The sequence below is a fragment of the Balaenoptera ricei genome, chromosome 14, assembly GCF_028023285.1.
Source record: "Balaenoptera ricei isolate mBalRic1 chromosome 14, mBalRic1.hap2, whole genome shotgun sequence".
Classification (NCBI taxonomy): Eukaryota; Metazoa; Chordata; class Mammalia; order Artiodactyla; family Balaenopteridae; genus Balaenoptera; species Balaenoptera ricei.
In genome coordinates, this window is record NC_082652.1 from 31009571 (window position 1) to 31035640 (window position 26070).

The 26070-nt window shown below is 35.8% G+C and overlaps 1 protein-coding gene across 4 annotated transcripts in view; it reads right to left on the reverse strand.

Annotated features, from left to right (window-relative positions):
- Positions 1 to 26070, reverse strand: part of ANKRD12 (ankyrin repeat domain 12) — a 111880-nt gene that overhangs the window by 81607 nt on the left and 4203 nt on the right. For 3 of the 4 annotated variants that reach the window (XM_059895554.1, XM_059895552.1, XM_059895553.1), the window contains exon 2: positions 992 to 1129. The exons of the other annotated variant lie outside the window; for it this stretch is intronic. In XM_059895554.1, coding sequence (XP_059751537.1) covers positions 992 to 1078 — 87 coding nt within the window. In that variant the 5' untranslated portion in view covers positions 1079 to 1129. The remainder of the gene's footprint in view (positions 1 to 991; positions 1130 to 26070) is intronic. 4 annotated transcript variants of the gene reach the window in all.

Below are 26070 nucleotides of genomic sequence, written 5' to 3' on the forward strand. Positions count from 1 at the left end.
AAGCTGTTCAAAAAAGATTCGTACACAAATGTTCAGACTCTTTATTCATATTAGCCAAAAACTGGAAACATTTCAGATGTCCTTCAACAAGAAAATGGCTTACAGGAAGAAAAGAACTTAAAAAAAAAAAAAAGAAAAATCCAAAGAAAGAAAAATTCAAAGATAATGTGTAAAAACTAACTAGATAAAGCAGAGACTAGGGATAGTGAGACCACTTAGGAGGCAACTACAGAAGTCTAAATAAAGGTTTTGAGGGTCTAAATTAAATAGTAATGAAAAAGGATAGATGTAAAAGGGCAGAATCATGGGTCATTGGCAATGACTAATAATAAACAACAAAAACGGTTAACATTTATTGAGCACTTACTATATACCAAGCATTGTATTAAGTACAATACTTAAGTCATTTCACTGTCACAATTCTATAAAGTACTGTTGTCCTCTATTACAGAGAGATATAGAGTTTGGAAAAGTTATGTAAATTTATCCAAAGTTATAGACATGGAAAAGTGAACGGCTACTGTGTATGTGTGTTTCAGTACCAGGGGTCAGGGGGAAGAAATGACAAATGATTGTGAGGTCTTGGATCCCCAGCCTCATGATCATTTCTCAAGTAACTGTGTAATCTTGGTAATTTTGTTATATTTAGGGAATGAAAAACAATCTCACTCCCAGGATCTGGCATCCATACAGCTTTTTATTTTATGAGCAGTTACTAAAAATACGAAACCATGGGAATTCCCTGGTGGTCTAGTGGTTAGGACTCTGAACGTTCACTGCCGAGGGCCGGGTTCAATTCCTGGTCGGGGAACTAAGATCCCACAGCCACTGGGTGTGGATAAAATAAAATAAAATAAAGTAAAATAAAATAAAACAAAATAAATGTTACAATTAGAAAAGTTTTTAATAAATAAATAAATAAATAAAAATACTAAATCAGGAGTCTTCACAATTTCCAAAGAGTGAACAAATCTTTAGCATAATCATATACCTTTCTTCCATATGGTTTTTCTACCATATTGCTGTCACTGTCAGAATTTTCACTCTGAACTGGTTTTGTGAACCCAGATTTGGGCATCTTATAGCTGTTCAACTAGCTTCTTCTTTTAACAGTCTTCTCATCCTGGATCTGCAAAGAATGAATATATAAGGGTTATTTGTATACGCATGCAATAAAACCTACTTAAAGTTTATGCACAATTAGTGCAATTTGGTTTCTTCCATGTCTCTATAATTTATTTTCTCAGACAGGCTATCCTAGCCTAAAGTAAGTTTTCATTTAACAATTTGAGCTTCTAATTAAAGTTCTCTTGCTCAAGTCCATTCAGCTTGTCACTGAAAAGAGAACTACTTTTACATTTCTTTCCATCTTCTCTAGACTAGTATCTAACCTCCAGCTTTTTGGGTAACCAGCAGCAGTCCAAGTGGAGGCAAAGTGTTTGTCACCCCACCCAGCATGGCTCCAGTGGCAGGAGCTCCTAACAGATTCTCTGGTAGTTCTGCACTGGTCTGGAAATTATTTCTAAAGACTCAACCAAGAACTTGATAGGTTTGATCAGTAATTTTACAGCGAATTCTATTTTAAGTTAAATCAAGCCCTTACTACTTAAAATCCCCAGAGTGGTTTATTTTCATTCACTGAACCCCCAGACATCCCCAGGTGTTCAGTCACTTTATCAACCTATTCACTGATTTAATCCTTATCATACTATACTGTAATTATCACTTTATGTATCATTTTCTTTCCAACTTGTTTAGCCTTCTGCCTCCTCCTCTACAAGCTGATTTAATAGGTCAAAGAGCCTCTTACAAGCTTTTTTTTTTCTCTTAGAAGTTTTTGCTTGAGAGATCCAGAAAAAATTCCAAAATGTGGGTTTTACATATAAAAGGGGTAGCCATGAGGCTAGACCTGTGTTGCTGTCTGATGACCTATTAGTCACACATGGTTGAAAGTTAAATTAATTAAAGTTGGTACCACACTACATAGTGCATCTGTGTAGTCTGCACTATCATCTACTCTATGACCACAGAAAGCTCTACTGCACAGCACGGGGCTAGACTGAGGTTGCCGGCCAACAGGAACAGGACCTGGGCCACAACAAGAAGCACAATGACTGACAAGCCTAATTTTAACTACTTCATGCTATAAATTTCCTATAAATGGGTATCATAGATATAAGTAAGCTACATTCTAGGACCTATATGAATTATTAAAACTAAGACATCCTGAACAGAAAATTAGTAAAATCTATATTCTTCAAATTGTTCTACTGGTGCTTTAAAATCTGTTTGGTTTCAATAGAAACAAAACCAAAAAACCCTTAAATGAACTGAGTTAATTGGTAAATTATTAAAACTAGTTTAAATTAATCTGAATGTAGCCAAATTAGAGTATACTGCAACACAGAAAAACTGCCACAGTTCAAACAGTTCAAATCTTTCATTTTATAGAGGAGGAAACAAACTTGAAGAACTAAAGGAAAAATTTTGACACTACACAGAAGAGGCAAAGTTTCCCTTGGGGTCATTTAACTGTTTCTACTATTACCATATAAACGGAATCATTTAAACTTAGTACTGTCCTCAAAGCCAGCCCTATGCAAAGCTTACAGAGTTAGAGTTACAAGTCATACATAAAGAGAAAAATTCTGACTCAGAAGCAAAACTGAGGTGCATAATATCAACAGGCATTAACCTAGGCGAGACTGTGAAGATGAAGCAGTATCTCCTTTTGTAGACCAAGCAAAACAAGTCACTGGTGAATGAAGAACTTTCATGAATATTTTTGGAGGAAATTAAACATAGCAATAATATCATATTAATAGACTGTATGTTTAAAAAGCTTGTATTATTTTTCAATAACTGTACTTGGAAAATTTTAGCACTAACAAAACTCACAAATGGATTTTTAAAATTCTACTTCAGTCAACAAAGTACTTAATAAATAATTAGGTTCTGGGCCCAAGATATATACTGTAATCCTTAGAACAATCAACACACAAAGAGATGATCTAAATCACATTAGGTAAATTAAACTTGAATATTTAAAAATGTACAAATAACCCAACAGAAGGCAGAAAAAGAAATACTGAGGAATGAAAAACAGAAGGAACAAACAAAACAATAATAAAATGATAGACCTAATCAAAACATAGCAATAATTAATATAAAATGCAAATATTAAACACACCAATTAAAAGAGATTGTCAGAGGAGAGAAAAAAAATGACCAAACTATATACTAACAAGAAATTCACTTCAAATATAATAGTATGAGTAGGTTAAAAGTAAAAGAATGGAAAAAGATATGCCATGCAAACATAATCAAAGGAAAGCTGGAGTAACTGTATTAATATCAGACAAAACAGATCTCAAAGCAAAGAGGGACATTACATATTATATACTGATAAAAGGCCCAGTTCACTAAACATGTATGTAACTAGCAACAGAGTTTCAAAGTACAGGAAGCAAAAACCAACAAAACTGACAGAAGAAATAAACAAATTGATAGTTACAGCTGGAGGCTTCAACTACTCTCTCAGTAAGACAGAAAATCAACAAGGATATAAAAGAACTAAAAAAATGCCATCAATTTGAACTGACTGGATCTAATTGACATTTACAGAAAAATCTGCACAACAAACAGAATACTCATTCTTTTCAAGGACACACATAATATTCACCAAGCTAGGCCACATCATGGATCATAAACAAACGTTAATAAATTTAAAATTAAAATCATACAAAGTTTGTTCTCACACAACAAAGAAATTAAACCAGAATCAATTATAGAAAGGTAACAAGAATATATCCAAATTAAAAAACAAAGAAAAATCAATGAGGCTAAAAACTGTTTTTTTTAAAAAAAAAATCAATAAAACTTATAAACCTCTTAGCCACACCTATTAGAAATAAGACAGAACACATTACAAACTTTATACAAATAAATTCAACGAATTAAATGAAAAGACAAATTCCTTGAAAGGCACACACTACCAAAGCTCACTGAAGAAAACAATCTCAATAACTCAATACTTATTAAAGAACTTGATTTCATATCTAGAAACAAAGAAAACCCAGATGGCATCAATGGTGAATTCTACAAAACACATATGTGGAAGAAATATTACCAATTCTACACAAACTCTCCTGAAAAGGAAAGAAAACATATTTTATGAGGCCATCAATACCCTGATAGCAAAACAGAATAGTCTTTTACAAGAAAACTACAGACCCATACACCTCATAATCATATAACAAAATCGTCAACAAAATATTAGTAAATCAAATCCATCTATATAAAAAAGGATAATACATCATGACCAAGTGGGATTTATACCAGAAACCTGAGGTCAGCGTAATGTTTGAAAATCAATCTATGTAATTCACTGTATTAACAGACTAAGAGACATAACCATTTCAACAGATATAGAAAAAGCATCTGATAAAATTTAATACCCGTTAATGACAAAACTCTCAGCAAGCTAGTAATAGGACAGAACGTGAATGCTTTCTTTCTCTCCTAAGGTCAACAATGAGGCAAGGATGTTCACTCTCATCATTTTCCCCTCCCAGCTTTACTGAGGTATAAATGACAAACAAAAATTGTATATATTTAAGGTGTACAATGTGTCAATTTGATAAATGGCTACATTGTGAAAGGGTTAGCACAATCAAGTTAATTAAGTACCCATCTCACATAGTTAGCATTTTGTGTGTGTGTGTTGAGACCGCTTAAAATCTACTCTCAGCAAATTTAAAGTATACAATACAGTATTACTAACCACAGTCACCATGCCGTACACTAGCTCCCCAGAACTTACTCGTCTTATAACGGAAACTTCATACCCTTTTACAATATCTCCCCATTTCCCCTACTCCCAAGTCTCTGGCAACCACCACTCTACTCCCTGCTTCTGTGAATTCAACATTTTTAGATTTCACATCTAAGTGAGATCACACAGTATTTACCTTTCCGTCTGGTTTATTTCACTTATTTAGCATGTCCTCCAGGTTCAACCCTGTTGTGACAAATGGCAGGATATTCTTTTTTTTAATGGCTAATATCCCATTGTAAATATATATACAGTTGACCCTTGAACAACACAGGTTTGAACTGTGAGGGTCCATTTGTATGTGGATTTTTTTTTCTTTCTTTTTAAATTTATTTTTTGGCCACACTGCGGGGCTTGTGGGATCTTAGTTCCCCAACCAGGGATTCAACCCAGGCCCCCTGCAGTGAAACCGCCCGAGTCCTAACCACTGGACTGCCAGGGAATTCCCAAGGATTTTTTTTTTTTTTCCAATAAATACATACTACATTACTACATGATCCGTGGTTGGTTGAATCTGAGAATGTGGAACTGCAGACACAGAGGGCCAAATGTAAAGTTATATGCAGATTTTTGATTGCACACAGGATTGGCGTCCCTAACACCCATATTGTTCAAGGGTCAACATTTTCTTTAATCATTCATCCATTAACAGACACTGAGGTTGATTCTATACATTGGCTATTGCAAACAATGGTGCAATGAACATGGGAGTACAGCTAATTCTAATTTCATTTCCTTTGGAGATATACCTGAAAGCGGGATTGTTGGGTCAGATGGCAGTTCTTTTAATTTTTTGAGGAACCTCCATATTGTTTTCCACAATGGCTGCACCAATTTACATTCTTACCAACAGTGTGCAAGGGACCCTTTCTGCCACACCCTTACCAACACTTACTATCGCCTTTTTGGTAACACCCATCTTAAGAGGCATGAGGCATATCTCACTGTAGTTTTGATTTCCATTTCCCTTGTGATTAGTGATGTTGTACAACCTTTTAATATACTTAGCCCTCTGTATGTCTTCTTTGGAAAAATGTTCAGGTCCTTTGCCCATCTTTTAGTCTTTTTTTTTTTTTTTTGCCATTGACTTGTATGGGTCCCATATATTTTTTGGATATTAACCCCTTATCAGACGTATGTTTTGTAAATATTTTTCTCCCATTCCATAGGTTGCTTTTCATTTTGTTTCCTTTGCTGTGAAAAATATTTTTTATTTGATGCAGTCCCACTTGTTTATTTTTATTTTTGTTGCCTGTGCTTTTGGTGTCATATCCATAAAATCACTGTTAAGACCAATGTCAAGGAACTTTTCCCTTTTTTTTGGGCAGGAATTTTATGGTTTCAGGCCCTGCATTTAAGTTTTTAATCTATTTCAAGTCAATTTTTGTGTATGATACGAGTCCAATTTCATTCTTTTGCATGTGGATATACACTTTTCCCAGCACCAATTACTGAAAAAACTATCCTTTCCCCATTTTGAGTTCTTGTCAAAGATAAGTTGACTGTATATGCATGGGTTTATTTCTGGGTTCTTTATTCTGTTCCATTGGTCTCTCTTTTTATGCCAGTACCATACTCTTTTGATTACTATTGCTTTGTAGTATAGTTTGAAACCTGGACGTATGATGCCTCTAGCTTTGTTATTCTTTCTCAAGATTGCTTTGGCTATTCAAAGTCTTTTGTGGTTCCACATGAATTTTAGGATTGTTTTTCCTACTTCTGTGAAAAATACGAGAATTTTGATAGAAATTGCATTGAATCTGTAGACTGCTTTTGGTAGTATGGACATTTAATAATATTAACCCTTCCCGATCAATGAACACATTGGATATCTTTCTATTTATTCATGTCTTTAATTTCTTTCATCAACATCTCATACTTTTCAGTGTACAAATCTTCTACCTCCTTGGTTAAATTTATTCCTATTTTATTCTTTTAATTAATTAATTAATTTATTTTTGGCTGTGTTGGGTCTTCGTTTCTGTGCGAGGGCTTTCTCTAGTTGCGGCAAGTGGGGGCCACTCTTCATCGCGGTGCGCGGGCCTCTCACTATCGTGGCCTCTCGTTATGGAGCACGGGCTCCAGACGCGCAGGCTCAGTAGTTGTGGCTCACGGGCCCAGTTGCTCCGCGGCATGTGGGATCTTCCCAGACCAGGGCTCGAAACCCGTATCTCCTGCATTGGCAGGCAGATTCTCAACCACTGCGCCACCAGGGAAGCCCTATTCTTTTTGATGCTATTATAAATGGGATTTTTTCCTTAATTTCTTTTTCAGGAAGTTCACTGTTAGTGTATATAAATGTAATTGCTTTTCATACGTTGATTTTATATCTGGCAACTTTACTGAATTTAGCTCAGTAATTTTTTTGGTGGAGTCTTTATGGCTTTTTATCATGTTATTTACAGAGACAATTTAACTTCTTCCTTTTTGATTTGGATGTCTTTTCGTTTTCTCACCTACCTGCTCTGACTAGGACTTATAGTACTATACACTGAATAGAAGTGGTGAGAGTGGGCAAGCTTGTATTGTTCCTGATTTTATTTTTTATTTTTATTTTTATTTTTTTTAAATAGATGTATTTATTTTTATTTATTTTTGGCTGCGTTGGGTCTTCACTGCTGCACACAGGCTTTCTCTAGTTGCGGCGAGCAGGGGCTACTCTTCATTGTGGCGCGTGGGCTTCTCATTGTGGTGGCTTTTCTTGTTGCGGAGCACGGGCTCTAGGCGCACGGGCTTCAGTAGTTGTGGCACGCAGGCTCTAGAGCGCAGGCTCAGTAGTTGTGGTGCACGACGTTAGTTGCTCTGCAGCATGTGGGATCTTCCCGGACCAGGGCTCGAACCCGTGTCCCCTGCATTGGCAGGCGGATTCTTCACCACTGCGCCACCAGGGAAGCCCTGTTCCTGATTTTAGAGGAAAAGCTAAGCTTCTCACTGTTGACTATGATGTTACCTGTGGGTCTGTTATATATGGCCTTTATTATATTACATTCCTTCTATACCTAACTTGTGAGGAGTTTTTATCATGAAAGGATGCTGAACTTTGTCAAAAGCCTTTTCTGCATCTATTGAGGTGACTGCACCACTTCTATTCAAAACTGTACTTACTGATGGCCCTAACTAGTTCAATAAGGCAAGAAATAAAAGGTATGTAGCTTAGAAAGGAAGAAGTAAAGCAGGTTTTATTTCTGGATGACATGATCATCAATGAAGACAAACACAAGGTATCTATAAAGAGGCTACTAAAACTTATAAGTAAGTATAGGAAGGACAAAGGATACACAGTCAATACATGAAAATTTTGTTTCTATATAGTAGCAACAAAAAGTTGGATACTGAAATTAAAATATAACTCACAATAGTATCACATATACTAAATTTTTAGGGATAAATATAACAAAAATTATTTAAGACTACAGTGAAAAAAAACACTGCTGAAAGAAATTAAATTTAAACACTGTTAAATAAATGGATATACTATGTTTATATGGATTAGAAGACTCAATAAGAGATCAGTTCTCCCCAAATTGATTTATAAATTCAATGTGGTCCTAGTCAAAATCTCAGGATGCTTTTTTTTTTTTTTAAACATCTCTACTGGAGTATAATTGCTTTACAGGATGCTTTTTTAATAGAAACTGACAAACTGTTTCTAGAATGTACATGAAAATGCTAAGGACCTAAAAAAGTCCAAATAATTTTGGGAAAAAAAACAAATTCATGGACTTACATTACTTGATTTCACTATAAAGATACAGTAAGCAAGACAGTGTTTACTGGTATAAAGATAGATTTACAGATTAATGGGACAGAATGCAAAGTCTAGTCTAGAAATAGACTTGTACATATGTGTCCAACTAAGTTTCAAAAATGCTGCCCATGCAGTTCACTGAGGAAAGGCGTATATTCCTTTCAACAAATGGTGCTGGAACAACTGTATCTCCGTATGCAGAAAAAAACAAAAAACCAAAACTTTGACTCTTACCTCACTCCATAGAGAAATATTACCTCAAAATGCATCATATACCTAAATGTATAAAGTGAAGTAATGTTTTCTAGCAGAAAACATGGGAGAATATTTTAGTGATCTTGGGTTAGACAAAGATTTCTTAAATAGGCTATGAAAAACAGAAACTATAAAAGGAAAAATATGGATAAGTGGGACTTCACAATGCAAACTCTTGCTCTTTAAACGACATTGTTAAGCAAATGAAAATCAAGACATACAGGGAGAAAATACTTGCAAATTATGGCTTTATAAAGGACTTATATCCAGAATATATAAATAAATCTTACAAATCAGTAAGAGGATAATCCAATTTTAAAAGGAATAAAAGATTTAAACAGTTCATCGAAGAATATATAATTAATGGCAAATAAGCACAGAGAAAGATGCTCAACCTCCTTAGTCATCAGGAAAATAATAATGAGATGCCACTATACATCCATGAGAATGGCTAAAATTAAAGAGAAGGAAGACCAAGTGTTGTTGAAGATGTAGAGGAACTGGAACTCTCATATATCGCCAAGGGTTAGGAGGAAACACAAAGTAGTACAGCCGCTTTACAAGTGAGAATAGTTGGTGGTATCTTCCCATGGCTAAGAAGAATTATTCTTTTCTTCCGTCCTTTGTATGATAGTCTTGGTGACTACTACACTGCTTGTTTTTCAACCTCCTTGCCCTAAGACTGCACAAAGGCATCAATACTTGTTGTTAAGGGCCAACCATCTGCAAGCTCTATGACAGACTTTGCTATCTAACAGCTAAAGGAAACAGTTAAAAGCTTTGATTCTGCCTTTTCAAAGGTGTCTCTTCCTTTACAATAAATACATTCTTGCTCCTTACAGATCAAGGACTCTATGTATTCATCTAACAACAGCTCACTTCCAGGTTTGACAGTCCATGAATGTATGCTATTATATTCAAGGGTTTTTCACTCTTATTTAGCCACAGCAGTAAGGTATATCTTCTTCTAAAACAAAGTAACCCAGCAATCTCTTGGTTTTTTTGTTTTAAATGGCATTCCTGTTTGTGACCATTCAAGGGATACTAAAAAAATATTTTTAATAGTACTGCTAACTGAATAACTGTGTTTGTAATGAAGGTAAAATATTCTAGTTGCTATTCAGAGGTACCAAGTTAGCATACACAGGTACATCAAAAACTCTAGTGTATACCAAATGTAAAAGTAGATAACTAGTGAGAAGCAGCTGCATAGCACAGGGAGATCAACTTGGTGCTTTGTGTCCACCTAGAAGGGTGGGATAGGGAGGGTGGGAGGGAGACGCAAGAGGGAGGAGATATGGGGATGTATGTATATGTATAGCTGATTCACTCTGTTATACAACAGATGCTAACAAGCAATTATACTCCAATAAAGGTATTAAAAAAAACCAAAAACTCTAGTGTAAACTAAACATCATCTGGATGAAGAAATTGCATATATGCCATTTATTTTTTTAGTATAAGCACATTAAGAATTAAGAACCAAGGTGTCTTTTTAAACTCAGTCAAAATTACACCAAAAACTTACTAACTTTCTTTCATAGTGGGGAGTAATGGATGGGTGAATACTTCTGGTTGGTTAATATCATTATCTTAAACTATCTATATATTCAGTGTCGTCTTCCACTGTACTGTTCCTCCTTCCTACATGCATGCTACTCTCAAAAACACACTTAGAAATTTCACAGCTCTCTAATGGTCAAAGAACCTGTACTTAATACCAGTTAACTCACATCATTTGATTATTAGTCAAAAAAATCGAACCCATAACAACTTAAACTTATCAAGCAAATAAACATTAGTGGCCGCAGAAGTCCTCGATGATAAAAATTTTCCCACAGTGCTACACATTTAGTAGGCCTGATACAGACTCAAGAATCTGTACTTTCAAGAAATATCCCAGTGGTTTGTATCATTAGGAAAGCTTGAAAAACAAATTAAATGAGGGAGCATTTTTCATGATATAAAAGATCTCAAAAGAATTCGCTTAGGCAAATTTAAAATAGTGGATTTCCCTACCATATTAAACACAATGTGCATGTATGTGGGTGTGTGAGGTACCATCTAATTTAAAAATAAGCACATTAGGCAGCCTGATAGTCTCATTAAAAACAAAAAGCATTTTACTACCATTTCCTTTTTTCATAGGATAACTCTTTGGGAGACTATCTTAACTTACAATGAAATGGATTCTAAAGAGCATTCAAACACCGTTATCATATTTATTTAGTTTGTTCCTCTACTGACTGTTAGTTATGCCATAAACACTCCATAGCTTTTTTCTCCTAGATTTATCTGTTTCCATTTTTTATGGCAAGTTTATAGAGCAACTATTAGTTTCTTGTCACTGTCTATGAATTATAACATTTAATACTGGCTTCTCTGGAAGCCTATTTTCTCCTCTAATCTAGACAGAAAATTTCTCAGTTATTGCCTTCTGTATGTTTTTAAGTTTGAAATAGTCTCAACAGAAGCTTAGAAACTATAGTTAATATTTGTCCCTCTTTTAGATAAGTAGAAAATGATTTAAGTTTTACCCAATTCTTTACGTTTAAATACAACTTTAAACAGTATTTTCTAAACTGATTTTTCAAAGCCTCCTTCACTGAGACCTCTAGAAACTGCTTTTGATGCTGGGGGAAGAGGTAAACATACAACTGGAAGAAAACTACTGTATCTCAAATCTCTTGACCTGTGTAAGGCGGTGAAAAAGATCTCACCATCCATTTACCTTATCAAATTCTTCTTTCTAGTAGGAAAAAAAAAACCGTTCTACAAGCAAATTCTCTTGGATTATACATGCATTTGCTTTAGCAAAAGAAGTCTGACCAATTCATTTTTGAGACACAAGGAACCATTCATTTTAGGGGGACACAATGCATGCATGCCCAATAAGTCCAGTTATTGGAAATCTGCCAAATACTACTGTTGATAAAAATGTACATCACTACTCACAACATAAAGTTTAAGCAAACAAGTGTAACAAATTTAACAAAAGACAGCAGAATCAAACACAACTAACTCAAGATAAGAATGGAGATACACACAGATAAGCATCCTTCTTGAAAGCTGAGGTAACTGCAATGATGCCAAGTTTTGCTTGCAGGTCAGACTTCTTAGTATAGTAACTAACTTGACTCTTCAGTAAACATTAATAAGTTGCTCTTTTATTTATGAATTGCCCGTTATTCTAAGGCTAACGATCTGGAGAAAATTTTTTCTTAGCAGAGAGTACAAAATCACCCATAGGAAGAGGCCAAACTTTGTTAAGATACTTTGAAAAGCTACTCGAAATAAACCTTGGGACCATGTCTGTGGAGAAAAACTACCCAACATGTCAAAAGGAGAGAGGGTTAAGGGGAAAAAAGAAGAGAGAGAAGACTCGGTAGACTATAGGCAAGACAGGAATGAGAGAAAAAAACACCTCTAGTTGGCAGTACAGCTGGAGGAGAACTTTCGAGAACAGAAACAGGTAACAGAATTTAAGAAGCTATATGCTATGGTAAAAATCTATAGAAGTGTTCCTCTAAGAACTAAAGAAAAGTCTGTATTTTGAGATCACTTCATAGTCTTTCAGCCTTCAGTGAGCACTAGACCCTCAGGATCAATGCTTTAAACACTACTTTATTCTGTTTGCTCTAGTCACTCTATCTTCCAACTATAAGTCTGACTTGGAAAATTCTTCATAGGGAGATCGCAATCCACTAAGTTTTTGTCTTTCGCTTCCATCTACAAAACAAGAAGGGATCAAACTCCAACTGTGCCAACAAGTCTTTCCCAACTGAGCGATCAGATATACTCGGCTTTACAACAGCTCCGGAGTTACTTGGCAATGAGTACTCCTCCTTTAAGAATGCATTTTTACCACGGTAGTGGGGGCATGAAGAGAGATAACTTTCCTATGACTAAGCTAAAATAAGCAGAAGTTAAAAAAAAAAAATCAGAAAAAACCCCCAAGAGAAAACAAGCAGAACAAAGTCACTGACACCAAAACTTGGTAATGGATAAATAGACTATACAGATTAAAAACAGATTAAAATTTAACTGAAATATAACACAGATGCAACAAACTGACAGTTTATAAAATGCTTTCTTTCCCTCACTTCAATCCTAAGTTGGCTTTTAAATTAAAGATGATCAATCTGTGCTGGCATTATTTGTACCTTTGACGAGGTGCTCCTTGATTGACATTACTTCTTCTACAACATTTCAATTTACTCAAAATATGCTGTTCTTTTAGGCTCATGCCACTTGGTAATTCAAACTTGCTTGATTATCAGAAGCAAAGCAGAACACTTTTTTAAAGATACAGACTCTAGCTTCATCTTTAGAGCTACTGAATCACAATACCTCAAAGGGGAGATAAACACCACTTTTTAAAATGTACAGGGACTTCCCTGATGGCGCAGTGGTTAAGAATCTGCCTGCCAATGCAGGGGACACAGGTTCAATCCCTGGTCCAGGAAGATCCTACATGCCACAGAGCAACTAATGACATGTGCCGCAACTACCAAGCCTGCACTCAAGACCGCGAGCCACAAATACGGAGCCCATGTGCCACAACTACTGAAGCCCATGCGCCTAGAGCCCATGCTCTGCAAAGAGAAACCACCACAATGAGAAGCCTGTGCACAACGAAGAGGAGACCCCGTTCGCCGCAACTAGAGAAAGCCCGTGCACAGCAATAAAAACCCAATGCAGCCAAAAATAAATAAGTAAATAAAATAGTTAATTTAAAAAAATAAATAAAAAATAAATAAAATGTACATGTACAATCAAGTATACATTCTATGCCTGTATCTTATGAATCCTTTCTTCTTTTAGGCTTGCACCATCTCAACTCCAGTATCAGAAAATATATTCACTTTTATTCCCTTTAATCCCTTTTTTAACATTTAACTCTTCCTATCTATCTGTAATGCTAGTGTTTTTTAAAAAATTTTTATTGGAGTATAGTTGATTTACAATGTTGTGTTAGTTTCAGGTGTACAGCAGAGTGAATCAGTTATACATATACATACATCCAATCTTTTTTTTTTTTTTTAGATTCTTTTCCCATATAAGCCATTACAGAGCATTGAGTAGAGTTCCCTGTGCTATACAGGTTCTTTTTTTGTTGTTGTTGTTAATTTATTTTGGCTGTGCTGGGTCTTAGTTGCAGCACACGGGATCCTCGCTGCAGCAGGCGGGATCTTCAGTTGCGGCACGCGGGATCTAGTTCCCTGATCAGGGATCGACCTCAGGCCCCCTGCATTGAGAGCGTGGAGTCTTAGCCACTGGACCACCAAGGAAGTCCCTGTAATGCTAGTTTTTAGTAACAATCTTATTCCTTTATATACCCAAATCTGTCTCTGTGCTTTCTAGTGTTTCACTACTCTGTCTTTCATTTTTCTTTTTCAAAATTATCTTGCCAATTCTCACCAAATTTTAGATTTGACAAGTTAAAAATGTTGGCATCTGGGTCAAAGAAATAAACATAAAAATCAAACTACAGAAATACTAAAAAAAAAATCGTTAAAATAGGGTAAATCTTCCTAAAACATAATATAAAAGCTGTCATTTTTTAGAAGTCCTAAATAAAAATTTTAAACTAGAAATGCAAGTGTCATAAACAGCAATCAGATAACAAGTGAAAACATTTGCAACACATATGAAAAAGAACTAGCAGTCAAAGAGTTAAAAACAAATCAATAAAAAAATCAGAAGATGACTTGAGGAGGCAGTTCAAAGAACAAGAAATACAAACGTTGAGTAAACATACAGAAGTATTCAAATTCACTCATAATTTTAAAACTGTAAAATAATGGATGACTTTTCATTTAGAAGACTGACAAGGATTAAGGCTGTGTTGGCAAAGATTAAGGAAAATCAGAATACTCATACATTATTGATGGCAATGAAACTGGGATAACCTCTTTGGAGAAGAATCTGGCAAAACTATTAAAATACAAATGCACAGACTTTTGTCCTGATAATTCAATTTTAGTATTTACCCTACAGGTGTACTATACAAACATGCAAAGATAATATACAAAGGCATCCACTAAAATGTTATGTGTATCCAAAACACGAGAAAAAATCTAAATATTCATTTGTAAAAATGTGGATAAACAAAGTATAGCACCTTTTTACAGTAAAAGTTATGCAAAAATCCTTTTTTCTTGACCTCTCCTCTTCCGCAGAAACTCTAAATGTTGGGAGTATCTCAGGACTTGATCCTGGATCCCTTTCTACTCTCTAACACACTCCCTAAATAACCTAATCCCATGGTTTTAAATACCACTGAAGTGCTACTCACTTCCAAATCCATACCTCTCGTCCTTATTTAAAACTCTGTATTTGTATATCCAACTGCCTACTTGACATCTTCACATGGATGTCTAATAAGCATATCAAACTAAAATAATACTATAGAGAATTCTTAATTTTCCGTCAAACTTCCTCACCTACCCATCTTCTCCATTTCAGTAAATGGCACCACCCTCCATCCATCACTTAAGCCAGAAATTCAGAAACGTTGACTCCATCTCTAAAGCATATCTCAAATTAAATCCATGTCTTTCCACATCAATTGCTACCCACCCCAAGCCACCATCATCACTTGAATAGGCCAGTGCAGAAACTCTGCAAATTATCTCCCTGCTTCCATTCTTACCCTACTCCTCCTTTCCTCCTTCTCTTAAACACACACACACACTTCTACAAGCAGTGATCAGTGATCAGATCTCTTAAAACTAAAAACCAGATGCTACCACTGACGTGCTTTTTTTATTGGTTTCCCACTGAAAAAAATCTCAACTCAAACTAAACCATCTATACTATATGAAGCTGAATTAATGGAACAGACGTCTGAAGAAATTTTTAAACCATTTAAAATCCTCAAAGAAATAAGAGAAGACTGATAATATGCAGAAAGACTAAACAGAACCAAGAAGAAATGCAGAGTATGAAAGTACAATGATTGAAATAAACAACTCTACAGGTTAGATAAATAATAGAAAGAAAAACCCAAAGAATGAGTTAGTGAGCTAGAAGATCAGGCAGAGGATAGTTGCAGAAAGCATCAGAGAGGGATTTTTTTTTTTAAAGGAAAATATTAAAGTTAAGAGATGGAAAAGAGACGTTAGAAGTAACAAAATCCATATAACAGAATTCCCAGAAGAAAAAAAAAATGAAGAAAAGATATTTGAAAAAATTACCAATAATTTTCCAGAATTGAGGAAAGATCAAAGGTCTTAGATTGAAGTGTCTGGAATACAACCTGGCACACAGTAGACTTCCAATAAATATCTGTTGAATGAAAGAATCAATGAATATGAATTCAAGGGCCAAACAAGACAGGAAAGGAACTACACCCAGACACACTATAAACTGAAAAAACAAAAAACAAAAATTTCAAAATCTTCTAGAGAGGAACTGCAGGTCACACACACAGGAAATCAAACTGACATCAGAAGTTACGAAAAGCAACATCAGAGGCAAGACAACAATGTAGTAACATTTCAAAATGTTAAGGGAAAAAATTTCAAACCAAAAATCTTTAATCAAACTAAGCTATCATTTAAAAGTGAGAGTTCAATAAAGACGTTAAAAAAATAATAAAAATTAAAATAAATAAAAGTGAGGGTTAACGAATGATATTTTCAGGCATAAAAAGGCCTTAGAATGTATATATACAAACACCCTGCTTGAAAATTGCTTTTAAGGAGGCACTCAAAAAATAACTGAAATAAATCTATGAGAACTACTATGTGATGTATGGGAATTAGAGTGAGTAAATAACCTAATAAACCTAATATTTCATACAAAAACAAAAATGACGGATGGATGCTTGAAGAATACCCCTAACAATCCAGAAACAAAATTCTACAAAATGTCAACATGGCTGCTGGGACGTTGTGAGGTAGGAGGTGGGGTGGAGGAGACTAGAGGAAAGTGAGAAAGTGGTTACAGTACTTCTCTTGTTTGGAGGAAAGAAAACATATATATTTAAAAATATTTTTTAAAATATATTTATAAGATTAAGAAACTGTGGAAGATGAATAGAAATAGTCAATAGAATGTAAATAATTGCCAATATTTGTGTTGTTACAATAAATTTATTACATTTATTACAATAAATGAAAATGGATTAAACTCATTAATTAAAAGATACGAGTCTCTGAGATTGGATAAAAATAAGATTCAGCAACATACTTTGTAAAAGAGGCCAAAAAAGGATACTAAAATGGTTGACGATAAAAGGATAAGAAGAAGACACACCAGGAAATATAACCCTAGGCTGGCAGACTTTTCTTTAGGCCCCATTCATAAATAATTCAGACCCTTCCTGGTCTGGGCACAGCTCCCTGCCACTCCTGGGCCTGTGGGTTCCAGGGCTGCATTAAAGCTCACACACTAAGAAGGTATCTGTCTATTTTCTTTATAGAACAGGGCTTCAATTTCTGCTTCCTATTATGACTTTGAGTTCTTTTTCCATTTCAGGCACCTGCAGATTCCTCTTTCTTGCTTTCAAGCTCAGCTGTGTTTTTAAAATATTTTATTTTTATCTAGCTTTCCGTATACATTACTAAAAAAGAAGGGAGCATCCCCAGTCTGCCTCATAGTCCAGAAGTCCCCAGAACATGCACTTAACTTAATCTTAATTTCTTTTTTAATTTAAAATTTTTAATCTTAATTTCATCTATATTATGAAATGGTAATGCTCAAATAATAAGGCTTTAAGTAAATAAAATATCTTAGCATACATAGTCCTTGGTGCATATAAAATATTCAAATGCTGCCCTCTAAATTTACCAGCAATCTTACATCCTACCTAAAGAAAGTAAAGCTAGAACCGTAAGCACGGAATGGAAATTCCTAACCTTTTTCCTGCTCCAGCTTCCACTGGGCTGCAGCTATGCTGAGGGTAAAAATGCTTCCTCCAAAATTGTTTTGAGAAAAATAGGTAACTAGTAAAGGACCAAATCACAGCAACAGAATGCAATGACCCTTAAGAGTCATTCAGTAGGGACTTCCCTGGTGGTCCAGTGGTTAAGACTCTGCACTTCCACAGCAGGGGTCGTGGGTTCGATCCCTGGTCGAGGAACTAAGATCCCGCATGCAGCACAGTGCAGCCAAAATAAAATAAAATGGTTACTTTAAAAAACAACAAATAAATAAAGGTCATGGAGCTCATCCTTTAAAAAAGAAAAAAAAAAAAGAGTCATTCAGTTAGTAAAGTGACTATTATTTTCTCTGTGATTTGATCTGGGAGCCTGAAGTCCAAGATTCTACGCTGAGATCTACCACTGACTTTTTGGTTGACCTTCATCATTTCTCAGTATTTGTTTCTTCTTGAAAGCAAAGTTAGGCTAGATAACATTGAAGATCTCCTATTCTTCCAAAATTCTGATTCCAGAATAAGATGTTTAGAACAATTTCACTCCATTCTATTTTTCTATGAATACAAAAATGACAGATTAAAGTACTAAACAATGACATCCTTATTGCTGTGTTCACCCATGCAAAAAAAGTAAACCATCAGACATAAATACTGAACATTTCCTACTTGCACCAAGACCAAAAGCTTAATTCCCTCACACTTAAAAAGTGGTCTTAAAAAATAACAGAAAAGGCCTCACGGTAAATGGTCATGCTCCTGGGATATTAACTGTACCTCCTTAACACCTCACCTACTTAATTCAAGTGAGAATTCAGTCTATGAAAAGGGTTTGTGCTTGCTTTATCATACCTTCCCAAAGTAAGGCATGGTTGATTTTCACCACGATGTTTTCTGTCAGCTATTCCATAACATTTTTCCCACAAGAATAATATGGCTGTATTCCAGACCAAGAAATTAGTATCATCAAAATCACAAATTTAACCAGCAGCATGAAAAAGATGAAAACATCCACATCCTTTAAAATAAACTGTTCTCAACACTGCCCTTAAAACAATATTTTTTAAAGTCCTTAAGGAATGTTTATAGTCTATTTTATACAGTTCTATATTAACTTTTTTTAAAATAAATTTATTTATTTTTATTTTTGGTTGTGTTGGGTCTTCATTGCTGCGCACAGGCTTTCTCTAGTTGTGGCAAGCGGGGGCTACTCTTTGTTTTGTTGCGCAAGCTTCTCATTGTGGTGGCTTCTCTTGTTGCGGAGCACGGGCTCTAGGCGCGCGGGCTTCAGTAGTTGCAGCACGCAGGCTCAGTAGCTGTGGCTTGCAGGCTCTAGAGCGCAGGCTCAGTAGTTGTGGCCCACGGGCTTAGCTGCTCCGCGGCATGTGGGCTCTTCCCGGACCAGGGCTCGAACCCGTGTCCCCTGCATTGGCAGGTGGATTCTTAACCACTGCGTCACCAGAGAAGCCCTATACAGTTCTATATTTACTTTTATAATGAGCATGTACTCCTTGTATAATCTACAAATAAAAATTTTAAAAATAATAAAATAGGTCGACTTCCACTTGGTTTGCTCTGGAGAACTACAGTGTTCTGGTTAGAACCCAAGGGGAAAAAATAATGAGATGGCAGGTGAGAGAACTACTTCAGAGAGAGGAAGAGGGAAAGAGGTAAAAGGTACTTTCATGTGTTTGATGTTTTCTAACCCAGCCATCAGAATAGGAAAGGAAGCAAAAGATTCAGGACAGAAGCTCAATCCAGTAAATATAGGCTGCACTTTGGGTTGGTGTTGCTATATATTATCTCCTTCGGAAAGCTGAGCATGGCAGTTAATTTAGAAGACTATACCAAGTAAATGCACTGTAAATAGTCGATTTGGTTTAGCTCTGTGTGTGTATTACCTTCAAAGTTCCACAAAGGTAAACCAACAGTATAAAATACAGTAACATTTAGGCAGCCACACTGCTTGAAATATAAACAACCAAGGGTTCATGCTTGCTATATCATACCTTCCCAAAGTAAGCCATGGTTGACTTTTAGCACAATGTTTTCTGGCAGCTATTCCATAACATTTTCCCACAAGAAAATGATGATTGTATTCCAGACCAAGAAATTACACACGCCCATGCAAGATAGCAGACCACATTGAAGGGATAGCAAAAACTGAAGCACAACAGGGTAGAAAATGAGGCTAAAGAGAGGAGGAAGGGAGCAACATGAAGCACCTTGTCATTGTGTTGTTTGATCTTTATGATGACAAAAGCAATTTAAGGCTTTAAAAAAAGGCAGTGACACAATTCAAGTAGCATGTTTAAAAAGGTGCTATGGGCGGTGGGGGGGGGGGGGGGAAGTGCCATTGGTGAAACGCTGGAAGACAGACTAAAGAGGAATTACAGGAAAGACATGGAGACCACTTCAATTATAATGACCAGACTGTGAGGTGGGAAGGAATACTCAGCAACAGCAAGGAGGCTAAAATGACATCAGCAACAAGAAGTAAAAATGCTTTGAAAATAATTTAAAAGAAACAATTAGCATTTATCTGTTGTATTTATCTTCCAATAATAATGACTAAACAATACCTCAAATTTTTAAAAAATAAAATTCTCATTACTTCATTAGATAATATTTACAAAAGAGATTAGTGGTAAAAAGATTTTTTTGGCAGTCAAACAGTGGACCATAAAGGATCACGTTCTAACAATGCATTTAGAATTTTTAAAGAAAGTAATACAGGCAGTTAGGTTTACAGTGATCTATTTGCCCTCGGTATATAAATATATTTATATATACATTCATTTCTAGATGTAAAGGTCGACATATAAAACACTCATCTGCAATGGGGAGTTGACATAAATGACTTCTAAGGTTCTAAGATTCTAAAAATGAGTTGCTGGGTTTACTGGCCTCTTTCTAGCCCTACAGGGCTCTAAATGTGCAACTTCCGTAGACCAGCAGAGGGCTGCAACAGCCCAGAGAAAATGGTGAGGCATCTTGACTTGCATCTCTGGCACTGGGCGGTGGAAAAATTACAATACTGAAAGTAGAGAACTAACAACCACTACGTATTCACTTCACTGTCAACAGATTCTAAAAGGGGGCAAGAGCAATCCCCCAAAGCCTGAAAACTAGAAACACTCATAATTAAGCATTTTGCCACCGGCTCCTTTCTCTTCCTGCAAAATAGCAAAGTGTTTGGAAGAACAAAATCTCACTAACATAGGGTAATTAGCAGGGAAAAAAGCCAGTCAAAATGAGTTAGCAACTCACGCTTCCTTTCAGACCACTGCTCCACACTGCTGTTACCAGACTAATCTTCCTAAAATGATTATTTCATTAGGTTACTCTCACAACTACTTTGCCAATCTGTTCTGCATATAGTGCAGTGCTTAAGTCTTTACTTTGCCTAGATTTTAAGGTAGATTTCTACCTCACGTACACAAATCTTATTTTCATCTCCCCTAGTGAGACTGCTCTTACTGTTATACACAATATGCAAGAGAGACTTCCCTGGTGGTCCAGTGGTAAAGAATCCACCTTCCAATGCAGGGGATGCAGGTTTGATCCCTGGTCGGGGAACTAAGATTCCACATGCCGTGGGGCAACTGAGCCCTCACACCACAACTACTGAGCCCACGCGCCTGAACTAGAGAGCCCGCGTGCCGCAAACTACACAGCCCACGCGCTCTGGAGCCCACACGCCACAACTAGAGAGAAGCCTGAGCACTGCAACAAAAGATCCCGCGTGCCGCAACTAAGACCCGACGCAGCCAAAAATATAAATATAAATTAATTAATAAATAAGTAAATAAATAAATGAAAATGGGCAGGGATTGAAAAAATACGTAATAGAATTGAAATGGAAAAGGTCACTGTGGTGAACTTCGCATAAAGAAACAAATCTACACAGGTCTAGGGAAAGGACAGATCCACTGTTGGGAAAAGTTTGTGCAAAGAGGGAGATAGGAATTTGCCTGGGGAAGTGAGGAAATGGCTCAAGGAAAGGTATACAGGGGGGTTCAACTGAATTGTAATTCTTAAGGCTGGTGATAGGTAGAAGGTGATCACTATGCTATCTTCTGTACCTTTTAAATTACTTGAAATATTTCAAAATTTAAAAAAGTTTTTGGTATTTTACTTTGCCCCACAAAAGCAGCCAATCTACTCAACAGATCAAACGTCTGGTGGCATTTTCAGTACTCACACTTTAATCCCAAATAATGCCCTAACTCATTTTTATGGCTTTCTATTTTTTAAAATATTTATTTATTTATTTATTTTTGGCTGCATTGGGTCTTCGTTGCTGCGCACGGGCTTTCTCTAGTTGCGGCGAGCGGGGGCTACTCTTTGTTGTGGTGTGCGGGCTTCTCATTGCGGTGGCTTCTCTTGCTGCGGAGCACGGGCTCTAGGCGCGCAGGCTTCAGTAGTTGTGGCGCGCGGACTCTAGAGCCCAGGCTCAGTAGTTGTGGCGCACGGGCTTAGTTGCTCCGCGGCATGTGGGATCTTCCCGGACCAGGGCTCAAACCTGTGTCCCCTGCATTGGCAGGCAGATTCTTAACCACTGTGCTACCAGGGAAGTCCCGACGGCTTTCTTTAAAAATGACAGGTACATACTTTAGTCCTAAACGAAAGGAAAAGACTTCTAATTGCTTTGATAATTGGGTGCAGTTTGAATAATGACACATTAAAAAAAAAAAAAAAAGAGATTTGAGATAAAGGACATGGCATAAAAAACCAGAGTAGTTTATGATAATCATGGCTTCTGCAATGTAAGTCTGAGATCCTGAAAATCACCTTTATCTACACCCAAACTCTCTATGCAGTTAGAGGTACTGAAATCAGTACCCTGCCCAAGAGAGCAACACTTATGGAAGTATTAAGTTATTTCTAATCCACATACCACATCATTCCCACCCTGACCCAACAATAAGGTGGGTTATTAGCACTACTTCAACTATAGCCAAAGTTGTAGCTTCCATACAACTTCACACCAGGGCTGAACTATCTGGGCCTTTAGTCCTGACCTGCTACCTCTGCCTCCTGCACACTCTCCAACATAAACCCACTTGCTATACTCCGCACAAGAATTCAGGACAACTGCCAAATTTAAATGAAGAATAATCTACAAAGATACTGAATCACTATGTTGTACACCTGAAACTAATATGATTGGTATTATAAATCAACCAGACCTCAATAAAAAAAAGAATTCAGGATAACTGCATATAGGGCATTTAAAAGAAAACATGCTCTAAACTGACTTAGGGTAGTAGTATTATTGGTAGCTCTTTTAGTCAGGGCAATTTAGGATTATAAACTGTTTCCCTGCCAAAGTATGCTGAGAAGAATAATAAGAAATATGGTACCGAGGGACCAAAGCATAGTAAATTCACTGTATTTTAACAGCTGTAAGTAAGTAACAAGAAAAGTGTGGTACTGTGGAAACTCTAACCCCAATGACAAACAATACATATGTATTTGGTTTTATTTTTAAAATAAAGCATTTCCTGAAATATAATCATGTAAATGTTATGAACTGTGGATAAAAAAGGCAAATCTCACTGATGATACTGATATTAAACAACTTTATCTATGAAAAGAAATATACTATAAAAAATAAATGCCTAAAAACACAAATTAGGACTATTTAAGAATGTAACAGTTCTACACCAAAAATTCAATTTAAATTTCCAAGTCAGTGATTCTTAGTCTTTTTTGGACAGACCCATCTCAGAGCCTGAAAGCCATAGGTTCTTTCACTAAAAAATTTGCAGTGTAACTTCCAAATGTTTACAGAACCTCTCTGTAATTATGGATCCTTGTTTTACGTAATTATCTCTTGCAGCTAGATTTTAAGCTCCATACAAGAAGAAAATGTCTTCTTCAGATATGTGCTTAGCATTGGCACCTAAAACCTTAAAACCTAAGCACCTTTTCAATGATCTCCTTGCCTCCTATATGAATTCTATACGACCTCGAACTTTTTTCTAAGAAAATCTGTATTACATTACTCCCCATCTTGGAAAATTTTTATTAAGCCCCTCTTCCTAGCAATCATGGCCTTTTTCATCTGCTACCCATCTTTTCTCCCTTAGTCCCAGTTCATCCTCTTCTGCCAGTCAGATCATCCTCCTGTCATTAGCACTGGGGTGATCCTTTACAGTGTGATGGAATCTACGGTACAATGAACAAGACAGACATGATCCATGTCCTGGAGGGCTCACCATGTTCCTTTCTACACCAACTAGAAAGCAATTTGAATGATTAAACAATAACACTGTCCGCCTATTTCACATGTCTATGTTTTGTTCATCGAATGTAAATCCTTTAAAAAAAAAACCTATGATACTGTCTTCACTTATATTTTTCTAAACTCCTGCCTCAACAATGCTAAATGCAATACCGTTCACAGAAACATTTATTTAAAATTTGTTAACTAAGCATGCAGTGTTTAAAACCTTCTTGATTATATCCATAATACTAGTTCATTGTGGCAAAACTTGAAAATACAGAAAAATAAAAGAAATTCTGGTTACTTTCATATTCAATATCCAGAGATAATCTGTCACACTGTCAGACTGAATCATTCAAGAACTTTCACTCCTTGTAAAAATCCATAATACAAAACAACTATTTTCCCCACAAAGGCTCAAATTTTATCTATCATTTTACCTTTTTTTCTCTTAATAATGACAGCTTCTTTGAAGGTGCAGTTTTGTAAAGGAGCAATACAGACACTGATTTAAACTCATCTGTATAATGGCAACAAGATAAACTTCACAAGGTAATGGTAAAGAGTGAATGAAAAGTTATGTGGAGAGCCCATTATCAATCACAGGACATTTGTAATTATGCCTCTGACCAAAGGATATGAAGTATCAATTCACAGAAGAGAAAATGCAAACGATTATTTCTCCATGTATTAGCTAATGATCCAAATTCCTGTAGCTAAAATCAAACCCTTCATACCACAATTAAAGATGAAAGCCTCGGATGTAAAATGACAGTGGTAATGTAACTTAAATGTAATGACACAAATTTTAATTGGTAACCAACAATTTGTTTACTTTCAACAGCATGAACACAAATAGAAGATAAAGAGGTATTTTTTTGTCCTGTTGGACTGCAGCTTAAAGAGAACACTCATCTTCATTCTTGGGATGTTTTTATGAATCCTGGAAGACAGGGATAATTTCTGAAGGTTGAAGAACCACTACTGGGTGATCACCTCAACTATCAATCTACAAACGAATTGGGTTGATCTTAAGAAAAAATTTTTCTCAAAGTAATAAAATTACATTTATATAACACTTACAAATTTCAAGTTAGTTCTGAGTAATAGCATCTAGAGTTGGAAACATTCCAGTAACAACTTTTTGAAGTATCTTCATAACTAGATATATAAAGTATCTATTCTCATCATATATTAAAATAACACATATGTAAGTATCTAACAGTACCTAGAGTACTAAAGCTCAATAAAAGGTCTTTTCTTTGATCACCAAGTAACTTACAAATAGTCAAAATTAAACTCTGGTAAAAAGGACTTATTTTAACTCAGAGGTTGCAAGACTTTAGTACATAATGTTAGAATATAAGCCAAGGCTTTATTCCTAGTTACAATATTTTTGTGCAAATTATGGTAGGAAACATTCTGTAAATTTTAAATTTTCTCATCTAAGTAACATCATTAACCACCAGCACTAATTAGTAAACTGGTATAAAGAATATTTTTAGTATTTACTTCTACCCTGCTTGTTAAAGTTTCAGAAGTGGTAGAACAGAACGGAAGAAAGCTGTGTACAATGCGGCTTTGGTGGAAGAGAGAATAAAAGTAGGTGTTTCTTTCCTCTTCCTTCAGATTGCTAATGCTTCTCTTTCACGAGTGCATTTCAAAGGAGTCTAGCATTACTCCAGAGAATTTTAACCTGGATCCTATCCATGGTTCAATATCATCAGATTAGCGGATTTTTTGCTGATCTCAGAGTAGTTGTGAAATTCAAGAGATCGGATATAAAATGTACTTCATGAACTACAGAACACTGTAATTTTTTACATACTATTATCTTTTATCGTGAGTTACTACAGCTATTTCTAGAAAGAGAGCCACGCACACATGGTTTTTGTTCTCTATTAGAAGTCAGAATGCCAACAAAACTCCTATGTAGGAAGAACAACAATCTGAAATGTAAGAAGCTACAGGACTCTCCCAACTCTTTCAAGCAATAAGGTAGTTTAACAACATAGTATTTATCACTAATATTTGTGGTATCTCCCCCAATTGTGGCCCAAATACAAACTGATAAACAGAAATGTAAACTACTACATATTTTGACACAATTTTAGTGCAAT